This window comes from Anomaloglossus baeobatrachus, chromosome 11 (genome assembly GCF_048569485.1).
Source record: "Anomaloglossus baeobatrachus isolate aAnoBae1 chromosome 11, aAnoBae1.hap1, whole genome shotgun sequence".
NCBI classification, from domain to species: domain Eukaryota; kingdom Metazoa; phylum Chordata; class Amphibia; order Anura; family Aromobatidae; genus Anomaloglossus; species Anomaloglossus baeobatrachus.
The window spans coordinates 42,155,510-42,167,858 of record NC_134363.1 but is presented as its reverse complement, the minus strand read 5'-3'; the positions used below and the strand labels follow the sequence as shown (position 1 = coordinate 42,167,858).

The 12,349-nt window shown below is 44.4% G+C and overlaps 1 protein-coding gene across 1 annotated transcript in view; it reads right to left on the bottom strand.

Moving 5' to 3' along the window:
- Positions 1 to 12,349, bottom strand: part of RIC8A (RIC8 guanine nucleotide exchange factor A) — a 42,993-nt gene that overhangs the window by 23,556 nt on the left and 7,088 nt on the right. The window contains exon 2 of the mRNA XM_075328832.1: positions 3,925 to 3,972. Coding sequence (XP_075184947.1) covers positions 3,925 to 3,972 — 48 coding nt within the window. The remainder of the gene's footprint in view (positions 1 to 3,924; positions 3,973 to 12,349) is intronic.

Here is a 12,349-nt window from a genome sequence, read left to right as displayed (position 1 = left end):
TATATATATAAAATATATATATAAAATATATATATATATAAAATATATATATATATATATATATATATATATATATATATATATATAAAATATATATATATATATATATATATATATATATATATATATATATATATATATATATATAAAAATGTTTTTTTTTTACTTTTTCTTATTTTTTTTAAGCTGATTTAAACATTTAGCCGATCAGGTGGTGGACAGACCCCTCTAATCTGATAGAGGGCACTAAACGAAACAAGTAGGTTTCCACTCACACATCCTACACCTAATACACAATAAGGGGGAAATTCCGCTCCCGGAGAGTTGAATGACTGCATTCTTCTATATTAGCCAGGCTAGGTTAATGTTTCTGTGATCTATATCTATACTGCCTCTGTCCTATTCCAATCACTCACTGCCACTCAATGACCAGTGAATAACGATTCCTTGTGAAGATATAGAATAGATTCGACGTGAACCAATCCTTCGGCTGACGCACGTTTTGTATTGCCAAGGGATACGGCTCCAATCCTGCCCAACCCCAGGGAGAACGGTGACGACACCACATTGTGATCACTGAGACCTCGGCATCAGCCAGAAGAAAAACAATCCACGTCTGCTTTATTTCAGAAGTGGCAGTCTATGGCTGTGGGTTACAATGGGCCTGACATTCAAGCACGTCTGTATAAAACACTACCGTGGAATATTACACTGGAAATATATCACGTGGTCAACAGCATTGGAGCGCTAGAATAGAATTACATGACTGCCATCACAGGAGTCACATCAGCAGAGGGTCTGGGAGGGGATGAAGAAAAGTGGCAGGGGGAGAGTAAAGGGAAGCCACTGAGAGACAGGTTTGTGATGGGGAGGGGGATACAAAGTGGTAGGAGTCAATCAGCGGAAAATGGGATGAGAGGTGTAGAAAGTGTGGGATGAAAGTAGGTTGCAGAACTTTGTGGCAAAAACTAGTAAAAGATGGAAGTATCTGGGAGGAATGTGGAGAAGAGGGGTAGACAGCCGGTCAAAAGCTTTTTATAGAAATAAGGGGGTGAGAAGTACAATGGGCTCAACTAGGTAATTAGGCACGAGAAGTAAAAAAGTAACTAGGGTATGGGGTACGGTGGGGAGAAGCAGGGCCGGCTCCAGGTTTTTGTGGGCCCCGAGCGGAAGAGTCCCAGTGGGCCCCATCCACATGCAGACACACACATACATACACGTACATATAGATATTTAAAGACAAACTCACAAAAATACATATAAACAGACAAATCTATACAGTCATATACACTGACAAACATAGATACACATCATACATGCATACAGACACACACAGCTCTGCTGGATACATATAGACAGACAGACACAGCTATGCTGCATACAGACAGACCGACACACACTGCTCTGCTGCATACATACAGACACACACTGCTCTGCTGCATACATACATACAGACACACACTGCTCTGCTGCATACATACAGACACACATAGCTCTGCTGCATACATACAGACACACACTGCTATGCTGCATACAGACAGACCGACACACACTGCTCTGCTGCATACATACAGACACACACTGCTCTGCTGCATACATACAGACACACACTGCTCTGCTGCATACATACAGACACACACTGCTCTGCTGCATACATACAGACACACACTGCTCTGCTGCATACATACAGACACACACTGCTCTGCTGCATACATACAAACACACACTGCTCTGCTGCATACATACAGACACACAGCTCTGCTGCATACATACAGACACACACAGCTCTGCTGCATACATACAGACACACATAGCTCTGCTGCATACATACAGGCACCCACTGCTCTGCTGCATACATACAGACACACACAGCTCTGCTGCATACATACACACACACAGCTCTGCTGCATACATACAGACACACACAGATAGCTCTGCTTCATACATACAGACAGATACACATAGCTCTTCTGCATACATACAGACACACACTGCTCTGCTGCATACATACAGACAGACACTGCTCTGCTGCATGCATATAGACAGAAACACACACGGCTCTGGGGGGCCCACATACACAGTTTTGGGGGCCATCACATACGACACCGGGGGGGGGAAGGGCATACATCTCGGGGGGGAGAAGCTAATACAGCTCACCGGGGCCCATAAATCGGGGGGGGCGGGGAGGGCAGATACCGCTCAGGTCATGGTGGAGAGAAGCGCTGTGCTGGGGGTCGCTGGCTGGCACTGCGCCTCCTTCATCTGTGGGACTGAGCAGGACGCTGCGCGGTAGCTCCGCCCACAGATGAAGTTCAAACCAGGAGATCTGCGCGCCTTAAAGGGACGGCACGGCAGATTCCTGCCGAGGACTGCGGTCCCCGGAACTCGGCCCGGGGGCAGCAGAACAGACTAAGATGAGTGGGCCCCGGCCAAAGGGCAGCAGAACTGATGAGGGTGTGCCGGGTGCTGACGCCGGCCCTGGGGAGAAGTAAAAAAGCCACTAGTTAATGGGGCACAGTGGTGAGAAATAAAGAAAAGCTACTAGGTTATGGGGCACAGTGGTGAAAAATTAAAAAAAGCTACTAGGTTATGGGGCACAGTGGTGAGACATAAAAATCCACTAGGGAATGGGGCACAGTGGTGAAAAATAAAAAGCCACTAGGTAATGGGGCATGGTGGTGAGAAATAAAAAAGCCACTAGGTAATGGGGCACGGTGGTGAGAAGTAAAAATGCCACTAGGTAATGGGGCACAGTGGTGAAAAATAAAAAAAGCCACTAGGTTATGGGGCACAGTGATGAGAAGCAAAAATGCCACTAGGTTATGGGACACAGTGGTGAGAAGTAAAAAAGTCACTAGGTAATGGGACATGGTGGGGAGAAGCAAAAAAAAAAGCCACTAGGAAATGGGGCATGGTGGGGAGAAGTAAAAAAAAAAAAAGCCACTAGGTAATGGGGCACTTTAAACAAATTCTTGCAGCTAGGCCCCTAACTACAGTACTAGTCTTAAAACTCTCAGAATCTCACTAAAAAGCAGGAATAAAGGATTGTAGTGCCAAATATCTGGCATGGCACCCTTAATGGTTTGGTACCGCACCTTAGTTGCATTCCTAAGACAGGTGATCATACCTAAATCCTCGAAAATCACGAGAAAAGCTCAGTACAGAGTACAAAGAGCAAATTAATTCACCCATTATCGTCTTCAATGTCCAAAAACTAATGAATCCCCGTAAATTAATCTACCAATTAAATCGGACACGTCCATATTTTATGGTCCATGTTCTGGTAGAATATAGGTCTCCTGAGCTGAAGTAACAGCCTCATAGGCATATACAGTACGAGGTTCTTGGTTCCAGTCAGGAGACCCACGGATGGGCTAGATATTGTGGCCTGAATATGACCATAGGCCTGCACCCTTTAACCAATCATCCAGATGTGTCTAGGCAACCAAATAATTGGGGGGGGGAGGGGAAGGCGACAGATGCAAATGCATGAAAGCCTATATAATATGCACCGGGATTCATATATTAGCGTGCATCAGCCATGTGTAGGCCTCATCTCGTAAGCTCAATGCCATGTGAGGGTGCGAGCTACTCCTAGACTATTGCGTTAGGTTACCTCTTCCAGTTCTTCATGCTGCCATCCAAAAAGGAAACAAATAGGGGGCGGTGGATAATATAAATGTGACAATAAAAGAACGATGTGGTACAGGGTTCTCAAACCAGGACAGAACAAGTCATATATATGTGGACACACAGTCGGTGTGTCCACAGACAGGTAGCTGGTCAACCTTCGGCCCTGTGCTGCACATAGGAAAATCTTCCCCGTCTTGCCATGTGATCATGCCAAGAATGAAGGGGGCTGGCTGACGGTTTAATTTACTAGATAAGAATCGGCAAAGACGCATATGCAAAAACCATCCTCACCTTTCTCTGTTCCCGCTGTTCGGAATTGAAGAAGAAACATTGGGAATTCTGAAAAGTAAAAAAAAAAAAATCACATTAATTCACCAAGACAAAACTTTATATACTATATAGTGTGTGTAATATTATATATATACACACACATACATATACACACACACTGCTCAAAAACAAAGGGAACACAAAAACATAAAGGGAACTCTTCAACGAGAATTTTGTATTTTGGTGTTAATTTTTTTTTTGAGCAGTATAAAGTTATATATATACACACACACATATACATATAAACTGTGTATATATATACATACACACATCTATATAATTTATACATATACCGTGCATACACACATTACATACATACACATATATATATATATATATATATATATATATATATATATATATATATATATATATATATATATATATATATATATATATATGTGTATGTATGTAATGTGTGTATGCACGGTATATGTATAAATTATATAGATGTGTGTATGTATATATATACACAGTTTATATGTATATGTGTGTGTGTATATATATAACTTTATACTGCTCAAAAAAAAAATTAACACCAAAATACAAAATTCTCGTTGAAGAGTTCCCTTTATGTTTTTGTGTTCCCTTTATGTTTTTGAGCAGTGTGTGTATATGTATGTGTGTGTATATATAAATAAATAATAATAAATATATATATGTATGTAATGTGTGTGTATGCACGGTATATGTATAAATTATATAGATATGTGTGTGTATATATATATATATATATATATAAAAATTTATACTGCTCAAAAAAAAAGTGAACACCAAAATACAAAATTCTTGTTGAAGAGTTCCCTTTATGTTTTTGTGTTCCCTTTATGTTTTTGAGCAGTGTGTGTGTGTGTGTGTGTGTGTGTATATATATATATGTGTGTATATGTATGTATGTGTATATATATATACATACACACACACACACACATCTATATAATTTATACATATACCGTGCATACACACATACATATACACATTATATATATATATATATATATATATATATATATATATATATATACACACACACACACACACACACACACATACACATACATACATATTTATTTTTTTATTTTTTTTCTCCAATAACCAGGTGTTAAAAGCGGGAATAAGTTAATAATAGAAAATGCACGCTTTTGACCTGGTAACAGGTCCTCTTTAGCTTCAAGAATTTATTAATTGGTTCTTCCTCGTCAATCTCTGCTTCTGGTCCGGTGACTCTGACCATTATAATGATGTCCCATGCTGGGTGCTGACATATCACACTTTTTAAATTCCAAAATACATATTAAAAGTATTTTAGAATTAGTTGAAAAAAAAAACAAAAAAAAAAAACAACAACTACGGTATGAACCTCTAGGCAGAAAGCGGCTGCACATTGACAAGGTAAATATAATCACATATTATCTCTATCCTGGGCGTCTACCGGGAACAATTAAACCTTGTTTATGATGAACAGATGTATCTATTCACAAGGAAAACACAGAGAAGCGATGAGAGAATCTAGACTCCCGGCTGCCATATGTGTATAGTCTCCAGGCCAAAACGTCAATAACGAGGCGGTGGACCACACCGAGTCATGTAGTTCACTGGCCCCCCGATCATCGTACACAGCGGTTCAGTATGAATCCAGTGTATGGATGTAGGAGGCCACCGATGGTTTGCTGCCGACACAGGAAAGTTCTGTAAAGTCATGACTTTAAATTCATGGGCAGAGGCCATAATCTATTGTGGGTTACATTTTGGTAAAATCTGCATATGTGGATTTCACTCCTGGATGGCATTATGTGATAGCCAATGTTAAGCCGAATTCAGCCATCCAGGTTTTACGGTCTGTGTGTGGACCACAATGCCCAGGCTGACCATGGGTCTCCTGACCTGAACCCCAGCTGTCAGATTGCAAATGGTGGTCCGTACACTGACTGTAAAATTATGGACGTGTCAATCTAACCCAACTTCTAAGAAAAGTGGTAATTCATAGGATGTCCATATTTTCATTTTCTCATCCGTATTCTGGTCACAAGTCCACTTCTAACTTTGGGTTTCATGGAATGAACTATCAGCATTATTCATAAGGCTAAAGGCCCTGTTACACACACAGATAAATCTGCGGCAGATCTGTGGTTGCAGTGAAATTGTGGACAATCAGTGCCAGGTTTGTGGCTGTGTACAAATGGAACAATATGTCCATGATTTCACTGCAACCACAGATCTGCCAAAGATTTATCTCTGTGTGTGACGGGGCCTTAAGTCAAGCCAACACTTAGGGGGGCTTTACACATTGCGACATCGCTTCCGAAATATCGTCGGGGTCACGTCGTTAGTGACGCACATCCAGCGCCAGTAACGACCTCGCAACGTGTAAATCCTAGATGCGCCGATAAACAATCACAAAAGCGTTGAAAATCGGTGATCTGTGTAGCGTCGTTCATTTTCATAATGTCGGGTCGACCGCAGGTACGATGATGTTTGTCGTTCCTGCACCTCCACACATCGCTGTGTGTAAACCCGCAGGAGCGACAAGCATCTCCTTACCTGCGTCCCGACGGCAATGCGGAAGGGAGAAGGTGGGCGGGATGTTATGTCCCGCTCATCTCCGCCCCTCCACTTCTATTGGCCGGCCGATTAGTGACGTCGCTGTGATGCCGAACGCACCTCCCCCTTAAAGAAGGGATTGTTCGGCGGTCACAGCGACGACGGAGAGCAGGTATGTGCGTGTGAAGCTGCCGTAGCGATACGTAGCGATAGCGCTACGGCAGCAATCACCACATATCGCATGTGCGACGGGGTCGGGTGTTATCGTGCTCGGCATCGCTAGCCGATGCTAGCGATGTCGCAACGTGTAACGTACCCCTTAGTTTTGTAGAACAGATGAGAAAATATGGCCGCCACATGGCTACATAAAACTTCCCAAGGACATATGAAGCTAGCCCAACTTGCTAAGTACATGGGAATCTAGCCCAACTTCCATGGAAGAGTCTAATTCATAGGGTGACCATATTTTCTGTATTCTGGTCACAAGACCACTTCTAACTTTGGGTTTCATGGACTGAACTAACAGCATCATTCAAGAGGCTAAGTCATGCCAAGACTTAGTGTCATAGGAAAAATTAGATAATGTGGTCGCCATTTGGATACATAAAATTTCCCAAAGCCGTAGGAATCTAGCCCAACTTCCAAAGAAAAGTCTAAATTCTTTCTAGTCACAAGACCACTTCTAACGTTGGGTTTCATGGACTAAACTATCAACATCATTGATAAGGCTATTAGGTCAGGCCAAGACCGTCACAGTACAGATTAGATAATATGGCCGCCATATGGCTACATCTGAATCTAGCCCAACTTCCATGGAAAGGACTAATTCATAGGGCGGCCATATTTTATCATCCATATTCTGGCTATAAGTTCACTTCTAACTTTGGGTTTCAAGGACTGAACAATCAGGATTTGTGTTGAGGCTGTTAAGTCAGGCCAAGACCATCACAGTACAGATTAGATAATATGGCCGCCATATGGCTACATGTGAATCTAGCCCAACTTCCATGGAAACTGCTAATTCATAGGGTGGCCATAGTTTCTCATTTGTATTCTGGTTACAAGACCACTTCTAACTTTGGGTTTCATGGACGGAGCTATCAGCATCATTCATGAGGCTACTAGGTCAGGACAAGACTTCGTGTCATAGTACAGATGAGATAATATGGCCGCCATATGTGTATATAAAACTTCCCAAACTCATGGAAAGGGCTCATTTAAAGGGCGGCCATATTTAATCATCCATATTCTTTGTCACAAGTCTATGTCTGACTCGGGGTTTTGTGGACTGAAATCATTCACGAGGCTATTAGGTCTGGCCGAGACTTCTGTCGCCGTACAGATGATATAATTAATATTGCCGCTATATGGCTACATAATATTCCCCACACAAAAAATAAAATAGGTGTCTTTTTTTTTTTAAAAACTAATTTTTAACACTTTAGGGACTTCACTGGGTGCAGGAGAACCCAATATCATTGCACCAACTGTGTCAGGGGTACTAGTATTTGACATAGTAACATACTAGGCCTCATTTTTCACCACTGGCTGACCATAGCAACCAATCAGAGCACAGCTTTCATTTGTTCAACAGCTGTGGAGAAATGAAAGCTGAGCTGTGATTGGTTGCTATGGAGAAAAAAGTGATTTCTTTTTAGAGATTTTCCACAGAAATTAAATGAGACCATATATGAGAAAAAAACTACCAAAAATTACCAAAGCCTGTGTTACTCATCCATTTTTGAGTCTGGCCCGTAAATAAATATATATAAGGTCACCCACCATACGTTTGTTTTGAAGGGCTCCATTGCTAAAGTCTGTGGTTTGGCTGTAACACGACCCCATTGACAATTATTACATGGGATTTCACAATCTTCATGTCGCATGACCAGTTTTGCTGTGTAGTCTTAGCCTAAAACTGGCATTTTGTCAGCCGCACTATCATAAGTTACTGAAGAAAGTAATTCAAAAGCAACATCCAATATGGCCGCTCTTCTACAAAAACAGCTGCCACATGACAACGAAAACCTTTGAAGACTAATTTATCTACAGGGTAGAAATCCTCTTTAAATCACAAACGGCATGACATGAAATGTCACTAAAGACAAAGCTTCCTCCTACGGCAGCTGTGAATATTTCATGATGTGGAATCGTTCAGCGCAAGGTTACATTCGACCCATTTTCAGCATCATAGAAAAATGCTGCCATTACTGGAAAAAAAAAAATAGTCAAAATATTGCACACGGTTTACCCCATAGGTTCCTACTAGGGTCTAACTGAGGTATAGTTGCCATGGCGGGGGGCACAAGGATTGGCAGCAGAGATTTGCCACTGCATATGTGATTGTTATGCATTGCAAAAGGGGTACAAATCTGCACCATTTTATGATAGGTATAGACAAGGCTTTGCTCTTTATTCACAAGGATTGTGTTGCAGAATAAAATGGTTCTACGGTGTAAATCCCATATTGAAAAATGTAGGACTATTCCAACAGATGTGAACAAGGACTTAGGTATTGGTGATACAACCCATTTAGCGAATCAACTGTTACTGTGCAAAAATGGCGTAAAAATACATAAAGCTATCCCTGTTCCATTACTAATAATACCCAAAAAGATAGCAGAGAACAAAAAGATGAATGACAGACAGGGTCTCTGGCCCATAATAAACAATTATGGCCTCTGAAATGTAATTGGTTGCTATGGGTAATAAGATATTTTTATGTGCTGACAACTTTCTAGTTTGGAATAATAAGATTAAAAATGCCCACAATTACTCAGGCTTATATGGGCAATCTTAGGCTATGTGCACACGTTGCAGATTTGGTGCAGACATTTTCTGCATGGAATCTGCACCTTCAGGCATAAAAAAACAAAAAAACAAAAACATTTGTTTTGGTGTCATTTTGTGCCATGCGTATATTTTATGAAGTCAATGGGTGGAAGGGATTAAAAAAACAAATATGCATGAAAAATAACGCACCAACAATTGACATGCTGCAGATTATTTTCTGAACCAAATCTGCAAGTAACAAATAAGCAACATGCGCACAGCTCTTAAGAATTCTCATTGAGTTTGCTGGCATGAAGCTAGACATGCAGATATGGGCCACATTCTGCACCAAATCTGCATAGAAAAGGCCCGAGGTGGATAAAGGCCCGAGGTGGATAAAGGCCCGAGGTGGATAAAGGCCTGAGGTGGATAAAGGCCCGATATAGGTCCATCTAACTTAGTAAATTGGCCACTGCTTTATAAGTATATATAAAAAAAACCATACCAACGCATTTTAAAAAAAAGAAAAAATGCTGCGTCAAGGCCGAAATTCACATGGGCAATTATCCAGTGTAATTTTGTCATTGTTTAACAAAAAAAAAATTTGATTTCACGAGGAAACATTTTTAATTTTGTTTTTTAAACAATTAAACAGCCACTTTATTTGGTGTTATCCTCCTCAATACCATTTCTCTTGTCAATAAGGTGGAAAGAGTAAGAACACAATGGTTGGGCCAAAGGAGCTGCCAGCCCCTGAGGTTTTAAAATTGCTTGCGAAACAAATTGCTTCATGCTTTGGGGAAATGGCTGTTTCACACACAAAAGACAAAAAGCAGAACATCTTCTGCGCCCCCCAAAAATCTACTGAATGCTTGCTAAGAAATCACAATCCGTCATCACTGATTAATCAGTGTATGTGTGACGCCCCTGGACTATTCAGGTCATCACAGGGTACTGCACAAACTGCCCTCCCCGTGCAGTATTCAACCCCCCATGGTTCTGGGAACCTAACCTGCAGTACTGCCTTCACCAGCATTCCCAAATCCTAGATACACTTTGCACCACACCCTGACAGGCACACCAGTGGGCTGCTTAAGCAGGAATAGGGCCGCCCACCTAGGGGTCAGGCAGGGAGGTGGGAGGTGTCAAGACAGCTGAGTGGTAGCCGTCGAGCTGTGAGGAGCTCTGAGGAAGCTGGGAGTTGTAGCTCCCAGGGGAGAAGTAAACTAGGTCGCAGACGGTGGTCTGGACCTAGAGGAGTCGGACCCCCGGTCCAGGGGATTGAGGCTAGGTGCCTGGAACCCGTCAAGGAGGACGGTCAGCAGCCTGGTCCTATCACCGGTCTGGGACCGAAGGCACATCGGGGGTACACGGACCCTAGGTCAGGGAAAAGCTTCAGGCGACCCGGCAATTAACCTGCGGAGGACAGGGCCTTTATGGACTGTTCCCACCAGTGTACCCACTGTTCTCAACAGTGTACCATTGTGGGGAGCTCCAGAATCGGGGCACTAGCGCAACGAGGGACATAGGGCTTTCCTAGCAAGCGGCCCACTAAACTCCCAAGCATGAGCCCTGAGAGCAGGCTCCTTCACTTAGCCATAGTGGGGAGTGGGGCCCAGAAAGCTTCAAGCTACCGGGCCACAATGGACAATCTAAACTTTTGTGCCAGTGTGTCGCCCTGGGCAAGCCAGGGGACACAGATAACAACACCACCACACCCCACACTCCAGGTAGGCACATCTGCTAACCAGAAATCCTTGTTGCCTTCCTCCAGGAGTCTGTTGATGCACACCAGGGGGTGGGCCAGGCGGTTGGCTCCGCCCACCGAGGAGCTCACAACTCTGGAGGTGGGGAAAACCAGGCAGTCAGCTCAGGGACGAGCTTGAGTGAACAACAGAGAACTGTCAGGGAGGAGGAAGTGGAAGGAGTGAGAAGGCCCAGGCAGGGCAAGTGTGAGGAGTAAAAGTAAGAGTAAAGAACCTGAAGTGAAAGTGAGGAAAGCAAGTGAGGTGGCAAGAGGAAAGGAAAGCCTGAGAGCCCAGCTGTGTGTAGGGCTAGAACAGCAAGGTCAGCGACGGCGGTGACTGTTCGGAGGGGGACCGTTTGGAAGTTCCTGGAAGGACCCCGTTGGCTGTGTGCCCGGTGGTCTGGAGCAGTGTTCCGAAGGACAGTCAGCACCAGGGCAGGGGCCTCTCGGACCCCGGCAAGGCTAGGAGTCGCCCAATTTGCCGAATCCGTCAGTGAAGGGGACGTAGATCCCCCAGCAACCAAGTCCCGATTGACGGCAACAGCCCGACCATTACAGAGGAGACACCGCCACCGCCAGGGCACCAGTTTCCCCAGGGCCAGCGCCTGCGGGCAAAGTGTAGAGCTCCTCCGGCCCAGATTGCAGTCGGGGAGCGGGTAACCGGAGGGAATCCACCGCTACCATCAGTCAACACAGGTGCAAGGAAGAGAGACATCACCGTCACCTACCGGGAGTGCAGGTGCAGCCGTCTGTGGGACCGTCCTACCAGCCGTTGGTTTACCGTACAAACTGTGTCCGTGTCTCAGGCTGAGTGAGTACCACAGTGCCGCAAGGCACAGCGCTGCCCCCGCGTCCCTGCGCCCTCCAGGCCCTACGCTTTACATCTCTTCACCGGGCCCCGGGATCACCAACCCCTACCCACGGAGGGGCAACACAACACCTGGCTGCTCCCATCACCATCCCCGGGACCCCCACACTGAGCAGCGGTGGTGCCATCACCACAACCGTGGGTGGCGTCACGAACTATAACCCCAACAAACACCCCCTTTCACTCACGGGCGAGGAGTGTCGCTCGAGACACCCCGGGATCCGGCCCACAGCTCGAGCCACCACTGAGCAGCTGCCGGACCCGAGCAGAAGGGGTGAGCGCGGTGTGCTGACACCCTCCTCCCCGCCCGCGACACCAGGAGGCAGGTTACGGACCACCGGCAGTGCTGCAGGGGACGGGACCCGGACGAGCTCCCCTTGAGAGGCAATGGCACCTAGAGACTTGGTTTACCCTGTTGTCAGCGTCTGCTTCATTGCTGATTGAGTACCCGACCGACC